Genomic DNA, 16,023 nt, shown 5'->3' on the forward strand with positions numbered 1-16,023 from the left:
GCGAAATAGACCCATTTTCTGATGGGTTGCTTAATACACTTCAATGATTTCTACCTTAAGACTTAAATCATTACTATAAGCCCCAGTATAATAAATAGTTAAAACTAGCCAACCACTTATTGATACCAACTAACTAAACACATTTTGATACAAAACTTTCTGCGCTCTGGTACACCTTGGGATGTTCTCACTGCAATCTCTATTTAAATTGAATCCTTCATTTTATTAAAGACACTATTACGAATATTGCATTGTAAATCCCCTTTTGGGGGTTCCCAGTGACGCCAGGTAGCTGCACCAATTATCCAGAGTTTTCAAAAAGTTCCAGTTCTCCTACAAATAAAACAAACGAGAGATCCGAAGGCCATGAGATAGTCTACAACTTTGTATGCAATATCCGTATTTGTTGAGAGGCAATGTTACATTTTGTCTTGAATGACATTTCTGAGCTAAGTAAAAAGCCATTCGGTTCACTGTTGTGGTAATAACAATTCACCTCATGTCCACCCCCAAGGAGCAACATCTCTACTTTAGGCTCTTAAAAGTACATTTACATAACAAGTGACTTATTAAATCTTCAGAAACATTCTCGCGGGATTTCCTTCCATATACTACAGTTAATGTTTAGTTTTCCTGAAACTAAAGAAGATATTTTGAATGATAATGTGTCGAGCTTAATAAATAATCTTCATATACCAGTTTAGGACGAAGCGACCTAGAGGTCTTTTTATTTGAATAATTGATATAGGCTTACAGGACGCGCTTTCTCTTTAAGAATGAAGTCTCGATATATTTTAGATATAAGCATATAGATGTTTCTATATGAATAATTATGCAAAAATCCTAGTACCGCTGCAGTATTCAAATCTCCATCGCGTGTCCTTTGTTCCTGCATAATAAAAGTTTAAAAAAAATGTTCCATGCATGTTAAAACAGATGGCATTTATATATCTCATCCTTATTCAACGGAAGATAATGACCTTTTCTTCTTTGGGAAACATTTGAACGCTATAGTTCAATTGGCTGAAAATAAAACGGAGGATTTCCTTTCCAGCCGGTTCGTTGCCTCGCATTGGGTTGATCTATAATCTTGGAAATGTTTACTGCTATATTCGTGTTTGCCTTTTTCACTTTCACCTGAATTCGAGTAAAAGGGAGAAGGGCAGGGATGAGGAAACATCAAGAAATGGCAAGCAGGATAAAGATACGTTCTCAAGCCATCGCAGTTATGTTTCTTTAAAAAAAAACTTTTTGCAATTTAAAACTTATTTCCAACTTCAGCCCCTATACTGTACTGCACAAATATAGCACAATCATAACATTGTCTTGATATAATTGATTTTAATCACATCTAAAAATATTTCCGCCCCAACAATATAATTATAATTTCCCAATAATTTCGTTTTTGTTACAAAGTAGTTTCTTACTTTAAAAATGTAGCAGTTGTCTAACCTGATATATTATTTTGCTCTGTCATTTCATAGGTTTTGCTATTAGCCATCATTGTGCTTTCCCAATGTACGATGGCTAGTCACTATTCTTTTAACGTTTCACCTATTTAATAATTACACCAAATAACCAAGATGATGGTAAAACGCGAAGACTGGTGTTGACTATGTAAAGAAAGGACGTCTGGATCAAATTCAAAGTCATTTGAGTTTAGGTCACCGGCATAAAATCAGCAGGTATTTGCATTTCTTGACAGACTGTAGGATATCCTGTCTTCCATCCCCAACTCCTTGTAAACTTTAGGACGAAGATACTGTATGAAAGAAAATCAATTATCAAAGCATATTTGCAGATAAGGTAAGGACACCGGTTCTTTAAAGGCGGGGCATGTGTAAAAGCACTAACCCTATAAAATCAGTGCTGTATTAAAATACAGTTCTAGACTACTCTGGCTGTAAATCAGAGGGGCACTGCTTTTGAGGTGTCAAAACTTCTGATAAAACACCAAACATGTATCAAGTGCGCAGCACCCGTGAGTGTTTTGACGCTGTATCTATTCGACCAAAAGAATTACAATTACTTTCGCTAATTGTTGCTGTATCAACCATCCACACAACATTAATTGGGAATACTGGCTTGCAAAAACTAAAATTAAAAAAATGCCTTGCTGTTAAGAATCTACTAGGAAAAGCTTTCAAAATGGCATCTGAATTGATACAAAAGGAGATTTTTCTCTTGTAATCCCTGGAAGCAAATTCTTCTGATACCATCTGAGTCTGTGCTGCTTGCCCGAGGCGAGCAGCTCCTGCACTTGACTTCGATCGCTCTAAGCTCTGAGCGGGTGCCAGCCAGTTTAGTGGTGCGCTTCAGCGTTTTGCAACACCTTCTAAACAATAGTAAATGGGGCAGTAACGCTGTATCACCTTCATTTACAGCAAATCCAAAATACCAGGTAAACACAAATTTATCACTCTCTATTATCACTGAAAGCACGCCTGAAATATATATATTATGCTATTTAAAGATTTGTGTGCGTGCATACATATTTTACTGTGCATATTGGTCATAAATAAAATGAGCAAATGATGTTTATGAAATACTTGATCTGCTTACGACCTTATTTAGTTTCAAGTATTTTCTTTTCTCAAAACAATTGTTACTTAAAATCTGCGCATATTACCTTGCGTTGTTTTCCAGTCACATCATTAGGGAATACTGAAAAATCCTTTTCAGTTCAGCTCTGCAATATGACTGCACACGCTCACAGTGCCTGTTTTTCTTTCTCATGCTTTCTTAATGAGACAAGTAATTGATTGATTTTAATATACATGACTGATTGTTTCTCCCTTGTTTTGTGAGTGAAAAGATTTCTGGGTAAACTGACGTTCCTACCGCAAAGTGGGACGAGCTAATTATATCTGACCACATAAAAATAAATGTTATATGTTTTAAAGGAGCCAGAGTTCTCCCAGAAGAATTGATCTGTTTACTATAAAATTACTTAAGGGAATTGCATTTTGTAGAGATTCTAGCGGTACGATAACAAACGTACTGGTCTTGGTATATAAAAAATACCAGTGTAAAGAGATAAATTCTCAAATGATGAAACTTACGTTTAATGCAGAGGCAGTGTTGCTTCCCCCCTCGGTGAGGGATTCAAATGTTGATTGTCCTCAGTTCTTGGTTGAAGCAGTCGTGCAAGAGTACTATATGCAATTTCTCACGCTTCGCTGATATCAAAGCGATGGTAATGAATGCTGAGAACTATTTAAATTTATCATTTGTAAAGCAGTCACTTATAAAAGCCTAGACGATTTACAAGGGCCATGCTGGGTTTGTTTAACTTTAAAATTGCACACACAGAGCAAAATAACTGCTCCTAATCGTGTTGCTTGTGCAGTTCTTTAAAAAAAATGATTCTTTAAAAATTAGAATTACGCTCCTATTCGCTATTTCGATAAAAACAAATCAGTCCGCAATGTGTTGCCTTTTGTAACAGATGCCACCCCCAAATATTTTATCTGTAGAATGATCCCCGGTATTCTATAATCGGGGTTGTACAATGTGCATTGGGTTTATTGATTTATAATCATTTACCCACTCTATTGTAATGATAATTACTAAATAAACCTGCTTTAAAAATAGGGCTGATTGGCATTTTAAGTCAATTACAAAACATGTTTTGGTCTCATTATTCAAAACATTTACAACATACCGATTCTGAAAGAACATAAAGCTTTATCTCGGCGTTGTTGGCAGGTATGCAAGGGTATAGCAATGGGGACGGCATAAAGGTCTGACTAAACATAAATTACATTGTTCCATTAGGATAAAGAACGAAGGCTTCACAACATATTAAACCGTTCCTGGAGATGGTGTCCTTGAGTTGCTCAGCCACGCGTTTGCTCGTTATTAAGAGGGACAGTGAGGCAACGGTTTTATTTTAATAGTGTATACCTTTCCTTTTGATCTTAGTTTACTCAGCTACATTTCGCGAATATTGAATGTACTCCGTACATTTGCTATTCTGGCTGGCGAGTAACCGGCGATGTTCTTTTAAGGCTGAGATGGGGCGCCAGATTACTTCTCAAATGTACAAATAGTTAATACCGGAATTTTGTTACACGGCATCTTTGTTCTTTTATGCAAACGAAAAAAAGTATTTCACAAACAGTATTGCCTGGGCCAGGAAAAGTTGGAACCAGTTCACCTTCTCAAAAGATAATTTGGTAATGGTTTCACCGAAAAGACTCAAACAGATCTGAGACGGTGCCTCACAAAATGCACATATATGTAGCACTCTGATCTTGCGGCTAAACTAACCCTTTTCAGACTTTTGTTCTTTTTTGAAACGTCACAGAAACGTGACCTCGGGTTCATTACACTGCAGAATTGAAACGACTTGGGGTTCCATGTCAAAATAATCACTTCCCATACACATGAATTAACATGAATGAAAACGGAACAGTTTATTGAACGCTGGGAACGTAAGCATAAAATTGTCTTTGGCGATGTTATGTAGATGATCCGTGGCTATAATGCATTGTTGTTTTGTTGCATCTGTTAAATAAATGCTCATTCGTTTCAAAATAACTCTTCGGTTCTTCCCCTCAATCTCTGTCATGGACTATAAGAAACGACGAGAACATTCTGAAACTATTGCGACGCCTTAAGCTTTCAAAATAACAATTACTTTTATGAGGAGATAGCTATCTGTTTGGCACTGTCCCCTATCAAATACGCGAATAGAAAGATAACCTGTCGTTATTTGCAAGTATAACATGTCTCTAAAATGTAATCCAAAGTTTAGTTTAATTATAAAATATATATATTTGGCACGGTATGTGATTTGTCCAATATGGGTTATCGTTTCCATTCGGCATTACCTTCTCTACATCCAGTTGCCTAATCCACCATAAATCGATGGATTGTAATACACAACCTATGCATAATGAGAACTAGCTCGTGCCATTTTGTACACTCGCGTGAATACTTTGTTTTGAATCGTAATTAAACAGCCTGATCCATGCTCGTTTGAACATGCACAGTGGCGATTATGGCATCGGGAAATGGGGTCCGCGTACTACGCCTGCTAAATGTAAATTGCATGTATTTGATCGGTAATCAGGTGTAACGTGCTGTTACCAAGATCAAGTCAGCCAGCCATTGGTGAGCACGCCAAATATTTGTCCGCATTGAATAAAATAAAAACTGCTGCAACTGTCATATAACACGGTAATTAAATATGACATATACTGCGTATTCCTGGCCCAAAGAAACATTTTTATTATAGACACGTCAATTCTAAACATATGTTTTGTTCCATGCTACTGTGTGCCAAAACTAACAAAATGTATGCAACTGAAATACTGTACATCAAAAGTTGTAGTGTTGGATAGTAGTTTATAATTGGGCATTTCAAAAGTTTTCTCTCGCTGTACCCCTCCCCGCCCAAGAGTTAGGTCACTTCCAATTACCGAAATTCAACTCAGGAAAGTGCAACAGATCAAGTTTCAGATGTTATATCAACACCCTAAATGCCTAAGCTGTTAATTACTTAATAACCCCACCGTGCCAATTTAGACGGTACCCTAGATTTTTGATTTTAAATCAGCGTTCTTAATGCACAGGCTTATTCTCTTTATGGAACGGTGGAAAGATGAATAAACTATATAACTGTGAGCAAATACAACATGTTTAGTTTGTTATCCTGCAAAGATGATAAAGCCAAGACAGTAAATGAAATGACTAATTAAACAGCTTCATTCTGTTCCCATTAGCAGTTGCTTTGTCAGGCACTTGTCAGCCCACCCTTTTAACTGTGAACTTAAGTCTACAAAGTTAATCCACCCTGTATATCTTTCTAATTACCCAACGAGACAACAGGTAAGACATTATGTATCGAAATCGCTGCTCTCTCCAAAAATGAACCATATATTTTAGTTCCTCACCGCACCCAAAAAACTCAAATGAAACTCAATGGCGCAGAGATGTGTGATTTCCAGAAACGATTTTAGTTTGTAAAAAAAAACGCAAACTTGCTGATTGTTATGTTTCAGACTGTTTTGATTTTATTTAGCATGTAATACAACTAACACAATATATCAGAAGGAAAACATCCAATGCGCTTCTTAAATGTGCTTGTTGGAATTTCAGACTGTCGATTGGACGCAATCAAAAAAACAATTCAGAAAAGTTTTAAGAGGTCCTTACATGCGGAGTTTTCTCCAAATGCATATTTAAATCAGTAGCCTACGACAAACAACACTCCACTAAATCGATTCTCTCGCAATTTATAACAATTAGTACCAATCAGATAAAGTTGCCTTTACAAAGAAACCGACGGACAGATCCATCCCCAGGCTAGCAGCTAGACCTAGCGTTTACTGTACTTAGCTTCTGAATTCTGTATATCATCCCACAAAGAGCGGGGATTCTGATCTTTAGACTTATGCAAAGAGGCCTTTATCCCTTAATTGGCTTTTATTTGGGTACCGAGTCTCTGAATCTGTTTCTGGGAAGGATAAACGCTGTTCACAAAGGTGACCCGACCTAGAAGATGTTAACTTACCAAAAACAACGTCCTTTACTTAGACAAAAGAAAAATCTTCGTATCAGAAAGAGGGAATAGGAAGAAATTGTTACTTAAAATATTAGGCACCGAGTAAACCTAACACCCACAATGGTAATGGGCTGTTTTCCTCTGTGCGGACACAACGTTGCATTCAATTTAGATATGCTATAAATTAAGCGTTTCTATGGTAGCATGTCTCTGATTGGGCGACATATGCCGTACGTGGCGGCAAACGTCACCAAATCTGAATAAGGATGCGCGAATTACAGCTTCGTACACAAAGATGATGGAGACAGCATGAGCGCCGAGAAAAGTCCCATCCAGCCCAGATAGGATGAATTCGAGTTGATTGCTGAATGTGTAAGGATAGCTTCAAGAAGCAAGATGAGCTGCTAGCAGGCGCATCTGAAAGTAAAAGAGGATTATTTTTGCGTTTTCCAGATCCACCAAACTTCAGGGAGAAAATCAATCCTACCCACCGCGAGCAGCTTCGGCAGAAGGGCTAAAGTAGCAGCTGCGAATCTGACAAGAGGAACTTGAACGGAGCAACTGGATTTTTAAAGTGCAATCTGCACTCACTTGAAGTTACCTTTTTTTTCCCAAGGAAAAGCAAGATTGTATCCCTGAAGCAAACCACGATGGTGCACTGTGCTGGTTGTGAGAGGCCTATTTTAGATAGGTTTCTCCTAAACGTGCTGGACAGAGCTTGGCACATCAAGTGCGTCCAATGTTGTGAATGCAAGTGCAACTTGACTGAAAAATGCTTTTCAAGGGAAGGGAAGCTTTACTGTAAAAACGATTTCTTCAGGTGAGTTAGATGAACTTCCATTCTCATTTTAAAGCGACAAGGGTTCTTTTTAAACATCAATCTATGTTTCATTTTGTTTCTGTGTAGTTCATCTCAAAATATGAAACCCACCAGACCGGTGAATACTGTTTGTCCACTGGATGTGCTTCGTCTATTCGTACACATAGACCATTTATGGACCAAACTTTGAATAACTCTTAAAAATATAAATAAACGCTCATTAAATAACAACAGCAATATAAACCAAGTTAACGCATTTTAATTCTGATTCCAGTACAGGCCTACAAAGGGCTTAGATAGGGCCGTGTAACTTTACTGATGTATTCGATGTTACACGAAACAGCCCAAATTGTTTTTGCAATAGGCGATATAAAACTGTTTAGATAAACGTCCGTAACTATTATTTCCAACCTGCCTGGTGTTTAATGCGCTAACTGGATCTAATTGTTTCGGGTCTATTCAATTTTCCGTGCACATTCTAATACACACAACCAACACGGAGGACATTAAACGGGGACTTGAGGTACATGGCAAGCTCCAGTGTGACCCATTCGCAATCGCAATGGTGCATATCGAAAGTTTGGAAACTTTAAAAGGTTTTAGGGAGTACCAGGAAAAGAAAGTCCGATACAAGTTGTAATTCAAATGCTAAAGGTAGATTGTGCTGTGTTCTTATTTTTCAGTAAGTGATGGAGATAATGCAAACGTTTGTCATTTAAAAAACTCCAGGTGCCTGGAAATAACACTTGCTTACTGGGCCTAGCCAACGTGCATTTAAATAGGAAGAATGGGACTTTTTTCTTTCTGACTCATTCCAAATGCAAACTATTCACTAATTTGACGATTTTTTTTAAAGGTTCCTAATGTAGCAACACTTAAACGTATTTAGTGATTCTGTTAAGCTGCAGATGAACCAATTACACCTCGCGGATAAGACAAAGATGACTTATGATCTCTAATTCTTTTACTAAATCAACGTCATTGTCACCAAAATCAGCCTGTACGGCAGCTGTGGCATTGAGTGTACGGAAATAATCACAGGGATAGTGTCGGGAGGTGCATGACTTTTGGTGCTCTAGTCTCCGAGCAATAGAGGTTGGAGGCTATTGGCCTCTCTCACCTTCCGTCCCGGAATCCCCAACATTTTTTCCCGGCACAGAACCGGTTACCTTAAAATAATAAAGACTGAAAAAATATATATTTCGCCCCAGTTAAGCATTAGGTGAATATGTTCTAATATACCTTACTTTTCTCAGTGAGTATATATGTAGTGCGTGCTTTTGTGTATGTTACAGTGCATTAATGAAATCTAATGCGTTCACCTCTAAGGGCAACAGTTATTTTGATATTCCAACTTTATATTGTAGTTTTTTCATGTTAAACTATTTCGAGATCTATTCTCACTTATGTCTTGCTATCCTGTTTCAATTCCAATTAATTATAATGAGTATTAAAAGCTATTCAACATTCAAAAGGAGTTTTTTTGTTCTTCAAAAAAAAGACAGAAAGATTCTTTCACAACAAGCCTTAAACAGTGAGGTGCAAGTGAATGCAATTTAAATGTAAATGCGAGCCCTCTTCAAGTCTCCTTTAAACTCATTTTATTCATAACAGGAGGAATAAACTGGCGCTGCACTGAAGATACTCTGGTCGCTTCCGATAAGCAAAACAGCTCTGACAGATTCGAGAAACTGTTTATAATGATTAGGTCCTCGTGACCGTTCTAATTGCACAATTTTCTCAATGAGATGGTAAAGGCTTATTTAATTATGGAGGTGGTATATATTTACACGGCGCCCCTTTCTATTTACAGGCGGTTCGGTACAAAATGTGCGGGATGTTGCCAAGGTATCTCTCCCAGTGACCTCGTAAGAAAAGCCAGAAATAAAGTGTTTCACTTAAACTGCTTTACTTGTATGGTTTGTAACAAACAATTATCGACTGGAGAGGAACTATATATCATTGATGAAAACAAATTTGTGTGCAAAGAAGACTATTTGAGCACCAGCAGTTTAAAAGATACCAACTTAAATTCAGGTAAGGCCCGACGCTGGTACTGTATTAAAACCTATTGTTGATACTTGTGGAGGGCGGGAGTTGCTTTTTTTTTGTCTTTCTCCCTTATGGGTTGTCACTAATTCAAAAGGCCTTAAAATATCTCTCCACCCCCGCCCCACACCCCCGGATTCACTTTGCCAGCTTGTGTAATAGGAATCTTCATCGCCTCTTTGCTATGACTGCAAATATCTCATTTACTTTGACCACATGCCGCGCGTTTGATCTCTAAAACTGTATTTACAAGAAGATTTTGAGATAATTTATTGCATTGGGGTATCATCCATCGGAAATGCCTCTCGGGGTTTCCATTTGGATTTGATGTGATTTAACGACCACTATATTTTACAAATATAGTATAATTTTAAGGCAATGCTTTTTTCATGGAAATTACTTTTTTAAATCCGTGTGAAATTGCAACTGCATTATATGAAAATACATGAATATATCACTTCGTTAAAAATTAAAGAAAGCTTTAAAAGCTTTTGAATGTGAAACTAGAAACTGAAAACATTAAACACGTGTTTCGGGGAAGTGTAACTATACACATTCTATTGGAGATTTGTTCAAAATTGTACTAATGACTTGGATTATTACTTTGCAATTTTTGAAAAGTATTCTCCCTTCTTTCGTAAGACTTGGCCGAGTTTATGTAAGTGTTGGTGAAATGCCAAAAGCAGCTTTCAGCGCACAGGTTAATAAAAGCCATTTATGTATTTCAGTATCTTCGTGTACAGATCGGAGTTTATCGCCTGATATCCAGGATCAGAATATAGACGATACAAAGGAAACGGACAACTCCACCTCGTCAGACAAAGAGACGCAGAATAATGAGAACGAGGAGCAGAGCACAGGCACCAAGCGAAGAGGACCCCGAACCACGATTAAAGCCAAGCAGTTAGAAACATTAAAGGCCGCCTTCGCAGCTACCCCGAAGCCCACCCGACACATACGGGAGCAACTTGCTCAGGAAACAGGCCTCAACATGCGGGTTATTCAGGTACAATCACGTCGTTGCATTTTCGGCCCTGATCCACTTCATCTGTATACAGTGATCATCACTCACAACTTTATTTGTTTAAAAAAAACGATTTATTGGAAATGAATGAAATTATTTTACAACCTTACCTTTATTTGTACATTCAAATATTTTCATTACTTTTTAAAATAAAGGTGCAAATATTTCGAATCAATATATTTTGTTGCAAATGTGATTTTTGCAGGAGGACCACTTAATCCATAGCGTGTTTGTGTTTCATTTTATCCCAGGGGGTTTATCAAGAATTCACATTAAACTTTGAATATCTGAAGGCGAGTTCAGTACTGCACGGGCACTCTAGCACATTGCCATTATGTTCAATGCCCGGGCTACTTTCGTGCACATGCATAATCAATCTGATGCATTGTCTTTACCCATAACATTTACAGTTAATGGTTTTTAAGATCCTTCCTGACGCGACCCATCTCCTCCTAATGCCAATCTTTCAGGCTCGTCAGAATTATGTTACCATCAAATTGTTAACTTTTTTCAGTTTAAAAAAGATTAGAACTTTTTTTTAGGGTTTGGCTGTGTCCCAGTTTAACGTTAAATTGACGTTTGCAGCGTCATTTTCTTCGCACAAAGGAAAGGTATTGGTTGAATAAACAGACACAGAGTTAAAGTGATTTCTATGAACTGGCTGTGCACATGTGTTATTAAATGCACTTGCTATATTTCCATTAAAGAACGGGCCATTGTTTTGGCAGGTCTGGTTTCAGAACAGAAGATCTAAAGAGAGGAGGATGAAGCAGTTGAGTGCTCTGGGTGCGCGGCGGCACGCTTTCTTCCGAAGTCCCAGGCGCATGCGTCCTCTGGGAGGGCGCCTGGACGAATCGGAAATGATGGGCTCTGCTCCCTACAATTACTATGGAGGTACTTTCACAACACTCAATTTCCAAAAGAGTTTGCCTGCTTTTAAAACGGCAGTGTATGGACAGGATCTTTTATTTTCCCAGTGCTGTAATATCACTGTTTTCTCTCACTTCTCGCTTATGTCATTGGGATGGCAGAGAAGGAGGCGAAACGAGTCATCTTTCGGCGTTAAATTGCCGCCAGCCACTATATACCTTCATTTTTGCAATCAAAACGTCAATCATAAAGCACATCGGACAGGCCCCCTTGTAATTCGGCCCTCCTTTACATCTGTTATTTTATCAGGTGATTTACACTTCTGAATATAGGGTTGTCTCCTCTCTCGGGATTTTATTTCGCATTCAACCGCACTAATTCGGAATAGGCAAAATAATTGTAACGCTTTTGTTACAAAATGTCATTGTTTTCAAGCTTTAAATTAATCCAGATACATCACTTTAGGAGAAGGGCAGTTCGAACATGCGTTTGTCACTGCATTGCGTGAACCAATTGTTTGTGTAATGACCACCTCCCTTCACTAGAGAACATTTTTTTAAAGCCCCGACAATTATCCAGATATTTCACTGGTACGTTTATCCAACGCGTTCACTTTTGCGAATTGTCACGGCTACTCCAGGTATAAGCCAAGAGTTCATTTGGAAACCGCCTAGTTTACGTTCTGTACGTTCATACGATCCGAGTGGTCTAAGGTGCTCGGTTGCTATGACTTTCTCACTCGTTTTGTGGCATCTGCACGGATATTGAGTGAATGATCGCAGCCTGTTGAGCTCTTTAATCCCCCCCTGTAAGAGATTCCGCTCCGGCGCTGGCCAAGTTGCGCCCGATAAAGCAATGCATTGTGATGAAGCTGTCTTTTTGAAGAGAAGCCTAGCCCATTCAGCGGGCACTTTCTCTTGTGTTTCCGCGAACAAAGCTACAGCTGCAGTCTTTTGTCGGATATTCACCCAGGATTTGTTCCAATTACCTCGAACTCTTCGAGCATATGGAGGGTCACTTGCAGAGCGCCACGACTCTGCTCTTTGCCGTTTGCTGCAGCCTTCTGCTTCCAAATTTAAAACAGCACCTTCACTAAATTAACGTATTTCACATTTGTTGGCGAAGTAAATATAATAACTTTATTCCAAATATATTTTCCTTATCTTCCGTATATACGTCCACAATAAGAAATTCTCAAATGTATCTAGCTCTGTTAAGTACAGTGCTATTAATATGAGTTAAATTTTGCGTGCAGTAGTTCCATTGCTGTGTTCAATCGTCTAACATATCTGTACTTTATAAACCTAAATTTGATACCAGTATACTGAATTATATATTACAACTCGTCTCTTATACTGAATGGTATAAGAGTTAAGAATGCTTTAGGTAGGATGCATTACGCATGAAAACTCACTTTACTGCACGCAATACCTAGCACCCAATAGTAGGCATAGATAAGCAATTACTTTTTTAGTCACATTACTGACACTGCTATAAAGTACAAAACCTTACTAGGAGCAGGCACTATAATTTCTATTGATTTGGTTATGCATTAGCTGCAATTTTGTGGAATATTAAAAATTGTAGCTACAAAAACAACACAGAACCAGTATCAACAGGTTTCAAATATGAATTTTGCTGTTCCGCTTATTGAACTCGTTTGGAATCTACAGTTTATATGTTCGCGTACACACATAGATAGTATAGGTTTATAGATAGTGATATCATATTTTTACTGAGGACTAACACTTGGCTTAAAATTATATAGTTTTTATTGCAAGCATAATGGAATGTCATATAACCAAGAAGTATTCCATTGACTGCAGGCGTTTACGTTCCCGTCTTTTGGTGTTTACCAATAATAGTAATTGTTCCTTCTAAAATTGTGCATACATATATGGCTTACGTTATCTATTCCAGTGGTTTTCAACCAACCTTCCAAACATAAGAACCAACGTTTAACATGTAACGAGGAAGTCAATTGATTTACGTTACTATAAAATCACTCCCATTGGTTAACAGCAATAATTATCAAGTGATGAGCAGTAAATCACAAATCATGTTTGCTCTAACTGTGTGGGATAGGGGATGGGAAGTGAAGAGTAAAATTCTAACCGTGGTCATTTTATCCATCCGAATATGAAATCCGAAATATACAAATGTTGCGTTTTTTCAATGATTACTATAGCGTGTCATCCACGAATTGTTTGCGTACTGGGCTTCACATGGCTGGCCCTGGATTTTATATGTCGGCCAAAAATGGGAAATGAAGGCCTGTAGCAAAGTTCTGCTTTCAAAACAAAGTCAGCGCCATACTCCTGAACTGCACTTGTTAGTGACAGCATGAACATCACACTCCTAAGTGTGCAGTTAGTTAAAGTTACTTGTCACTATAATGGAAGAGGAGCAACAAGTCTGCAAAAGGAAATACACAGGCTAAATGAGTGGGCAAAAATTTGGCAGATGGAGTATAATGTTGGAAAGTGTGAGGTCATACACTTTGGCAGAAAAAATCAAAGAGCAAATTATTATTTAAATGGAGAAAGATTGCAATGTGCCACAGTACAGCAGGACCTGGGGGTGCTTGTGCATGAAACGCGAAAGGATAGTATGCAGGTACAGCAAGCAATCAGGAAGGCCAATGGTATCTTGGCCTTTATTGCAAAGGAGATGGAGTATAAAAGCAGGGAAGTCTTGCTACAGCTATATAAGGTATTGGTGAGGTCACACCTGGAATACTGCGGCAGTTTTGGTTTCCATATTTACGAAAGGATATACTTGCTTTGGAGGCAGTTCAGAGAAGGTTCACTAGGTTGATTCTGGAGATGAGGGGGTTGACTTATGAAGAAAGGTTGAGTAGGTTGGGCCTCCACTCATTGGAATTGAGAAGAATGAGAGGTGATCTTACCGAAATGTATAAGATTATGAGGGGGCTTGACAAGGTGGATGCAGAGAGGATGTTTCCACTGATGGGGGAGACTAGAACTAGAGGGCATGATCTTAGAATAAGGGGCCGCCCATTTAAAACAGAGATGAGGAGAAATTTCTTCTCTCAGAGGGTTGTAAATCTGTGGAATTTTCTGCCTCAGAGAGCTGTGGAAGCTGGGACATTGAATACATTTAAGATAGAAATAGACAGTTTCTTAAACGATAAGGGGACACGGGGTTATGGGGAGCGGGCGGGGAAGTGGAGCTGAGTCCATGATCAGATCAGCCATGATCCTATTGAATGGCGAAGAAGGCTCGAGGGACAATATGGCCTACTCCTGTTCCTATTTCTTATGTTCTTATGTAAGTCCTCACTAAACAACTAAAACACCCAGTTTATTTTAACTTCTGGTAATATTTTAAACTGCATTTACTTTTTTTCATTACATTTTAATAGATAATCATATTACATTTCTGTGTATTATATTTTTTTGATCTAAAAGTTATACTATTGGTGGTGTGGTATGAAATGTTCCTGGAATGTAAGCTGAAATTGCTCCTTTCTTTGTGTGAAGAATCCCGACAGAAATGATTATAAGAACATAAGAAATAGGAACAGGAGAAGGCCATAAGGCCCCTCGAGCCTGCTCCGCCATTTAATACGATCATGGCTGATCCGATCATGGACTCAGGTCCACTTCCCCGCCCGCTCTCCATAGCCCCTTATTCCCTTATCATTTAAGAAACTGTCTATTTCTGTCATAAATTTATTCAATGTCCACAGCTCTCTGAGGCAGCGAATTCCACAGATCCACAACTCTGAGAGAAGAAATTTCTCCTCATCTCAGTTTTACATGGGCAGCCCCTTATTCTAAGATCCTGCCCTGTAGTTCTAGTCTCCCCCATCAGCGGAAACATCCTCTCTGCATCCACCTTGTCAAGCCCCCTCATAATCTTATACGTTTCGATAAGATCACCTCTCATTCTTCTGAATTTCAATGAGTAGAGGCCCAACCTACACAACCTTTCCTCATACGTCAACCTCCTCATCTCTGAACCTTCTCTGAACTGCCTCCAAAGCAAGTATATCCTTTCGTAAATATGGAAATCAAAACTGCACGCAGATTCCAGGTGTGGCCTCATCAGTACCCTGTACAATTGTAGCAAGACTTGGAATTTAATTGCAAAGGTAAACACTTTTCTCTTTTTTTATCCCACGTAGATTATCAAGGAGACTATTACGGCCCAACTGCAAATTATGACTTTTTCCCGCACGGTCCACCGTCCTCTCAAGCACATTCGCCGGCAGATCCCGGCTACATGCAGTCCTCAGGACCTGGAGGAACCTCACTCGGAGTACTTGAACCTCCCCTTTCCGGCCACCATCCTCCCACTATCGGTGGCAGCGAAAACCAAAGGTATACGGACATGATTTCCCACCCTGACACCCCGAGCCCAGAGCCAGGCATGACCGGACCGCTGCACCCGATCCCAGGCGAAGTGTTTAGCGGGGGACCCAGCCCGCCCTTCTCCATGTCCAGCAACAGTGGCTACAGTGGCCCGCTTTCGCATCCAAGTCAGGAGATGAACGAGACTGCGGTCTGGTAAGGCGGATCAAACCCACAGTGAATCCACGCGGCTCGCCTACCCAAGCAATGGTAATGATCACAGCACTCTGGCATTAGGTTACTGAACTCTAACCTCTTTGAGACACTTTCTTAAAGCCCCCACGGCCGTAACCTGGGACACACCCACCCCACCCCACCCTCTCCCACACCCAAAGAGGCGGAGATGATGTGACCCATTGCCAAGATAGCATCA

General features: G+C 39.1%; 1 protein-coding gene across 1 annotated transcript; it reads left to right on the forward strand.

The window, feature by feature from the left end:
* The first annotated feature begins 7,161 nt into the window (after positions 1–7,161).
* lhx5 (LIM homeobox 5) lies at positions 7,162–15,810 on the forward strand. Its single transcript, XM_070886327.1, has 5 exons — positions 7,162–7,331; positions 9,145–9,368; positions 10,109–10,386; positions 11,133–11,298; positions 15,425–15,810. Exons 1-5 carry the CDS (start codon positions 7,162–7,164, stop codon positions 15,808–15,810), a joined length of 1,224 nt encoding a protein of 407 aa, XP_070742428.1.
* The last annotated feature ends 213 nt before the right edge of the window (positions 15,811–16,023 follow it).

The sequence above is a fragment of the Pristiophorus japonicus genome, chromosome 8 (assembly GCF_044704955.1).
Source record: "Pristiophorus japonicus isolate sPriJap1 chromosome 8, sPriJap1.hap1, whole genome shotgun sequence".
Lineage (NCBI taxonomy): Eukaryota > Metazoa > Chordata > Chondrichthyes > Pristiophoridae > Pristiophorus > Pristiophorus japonicus.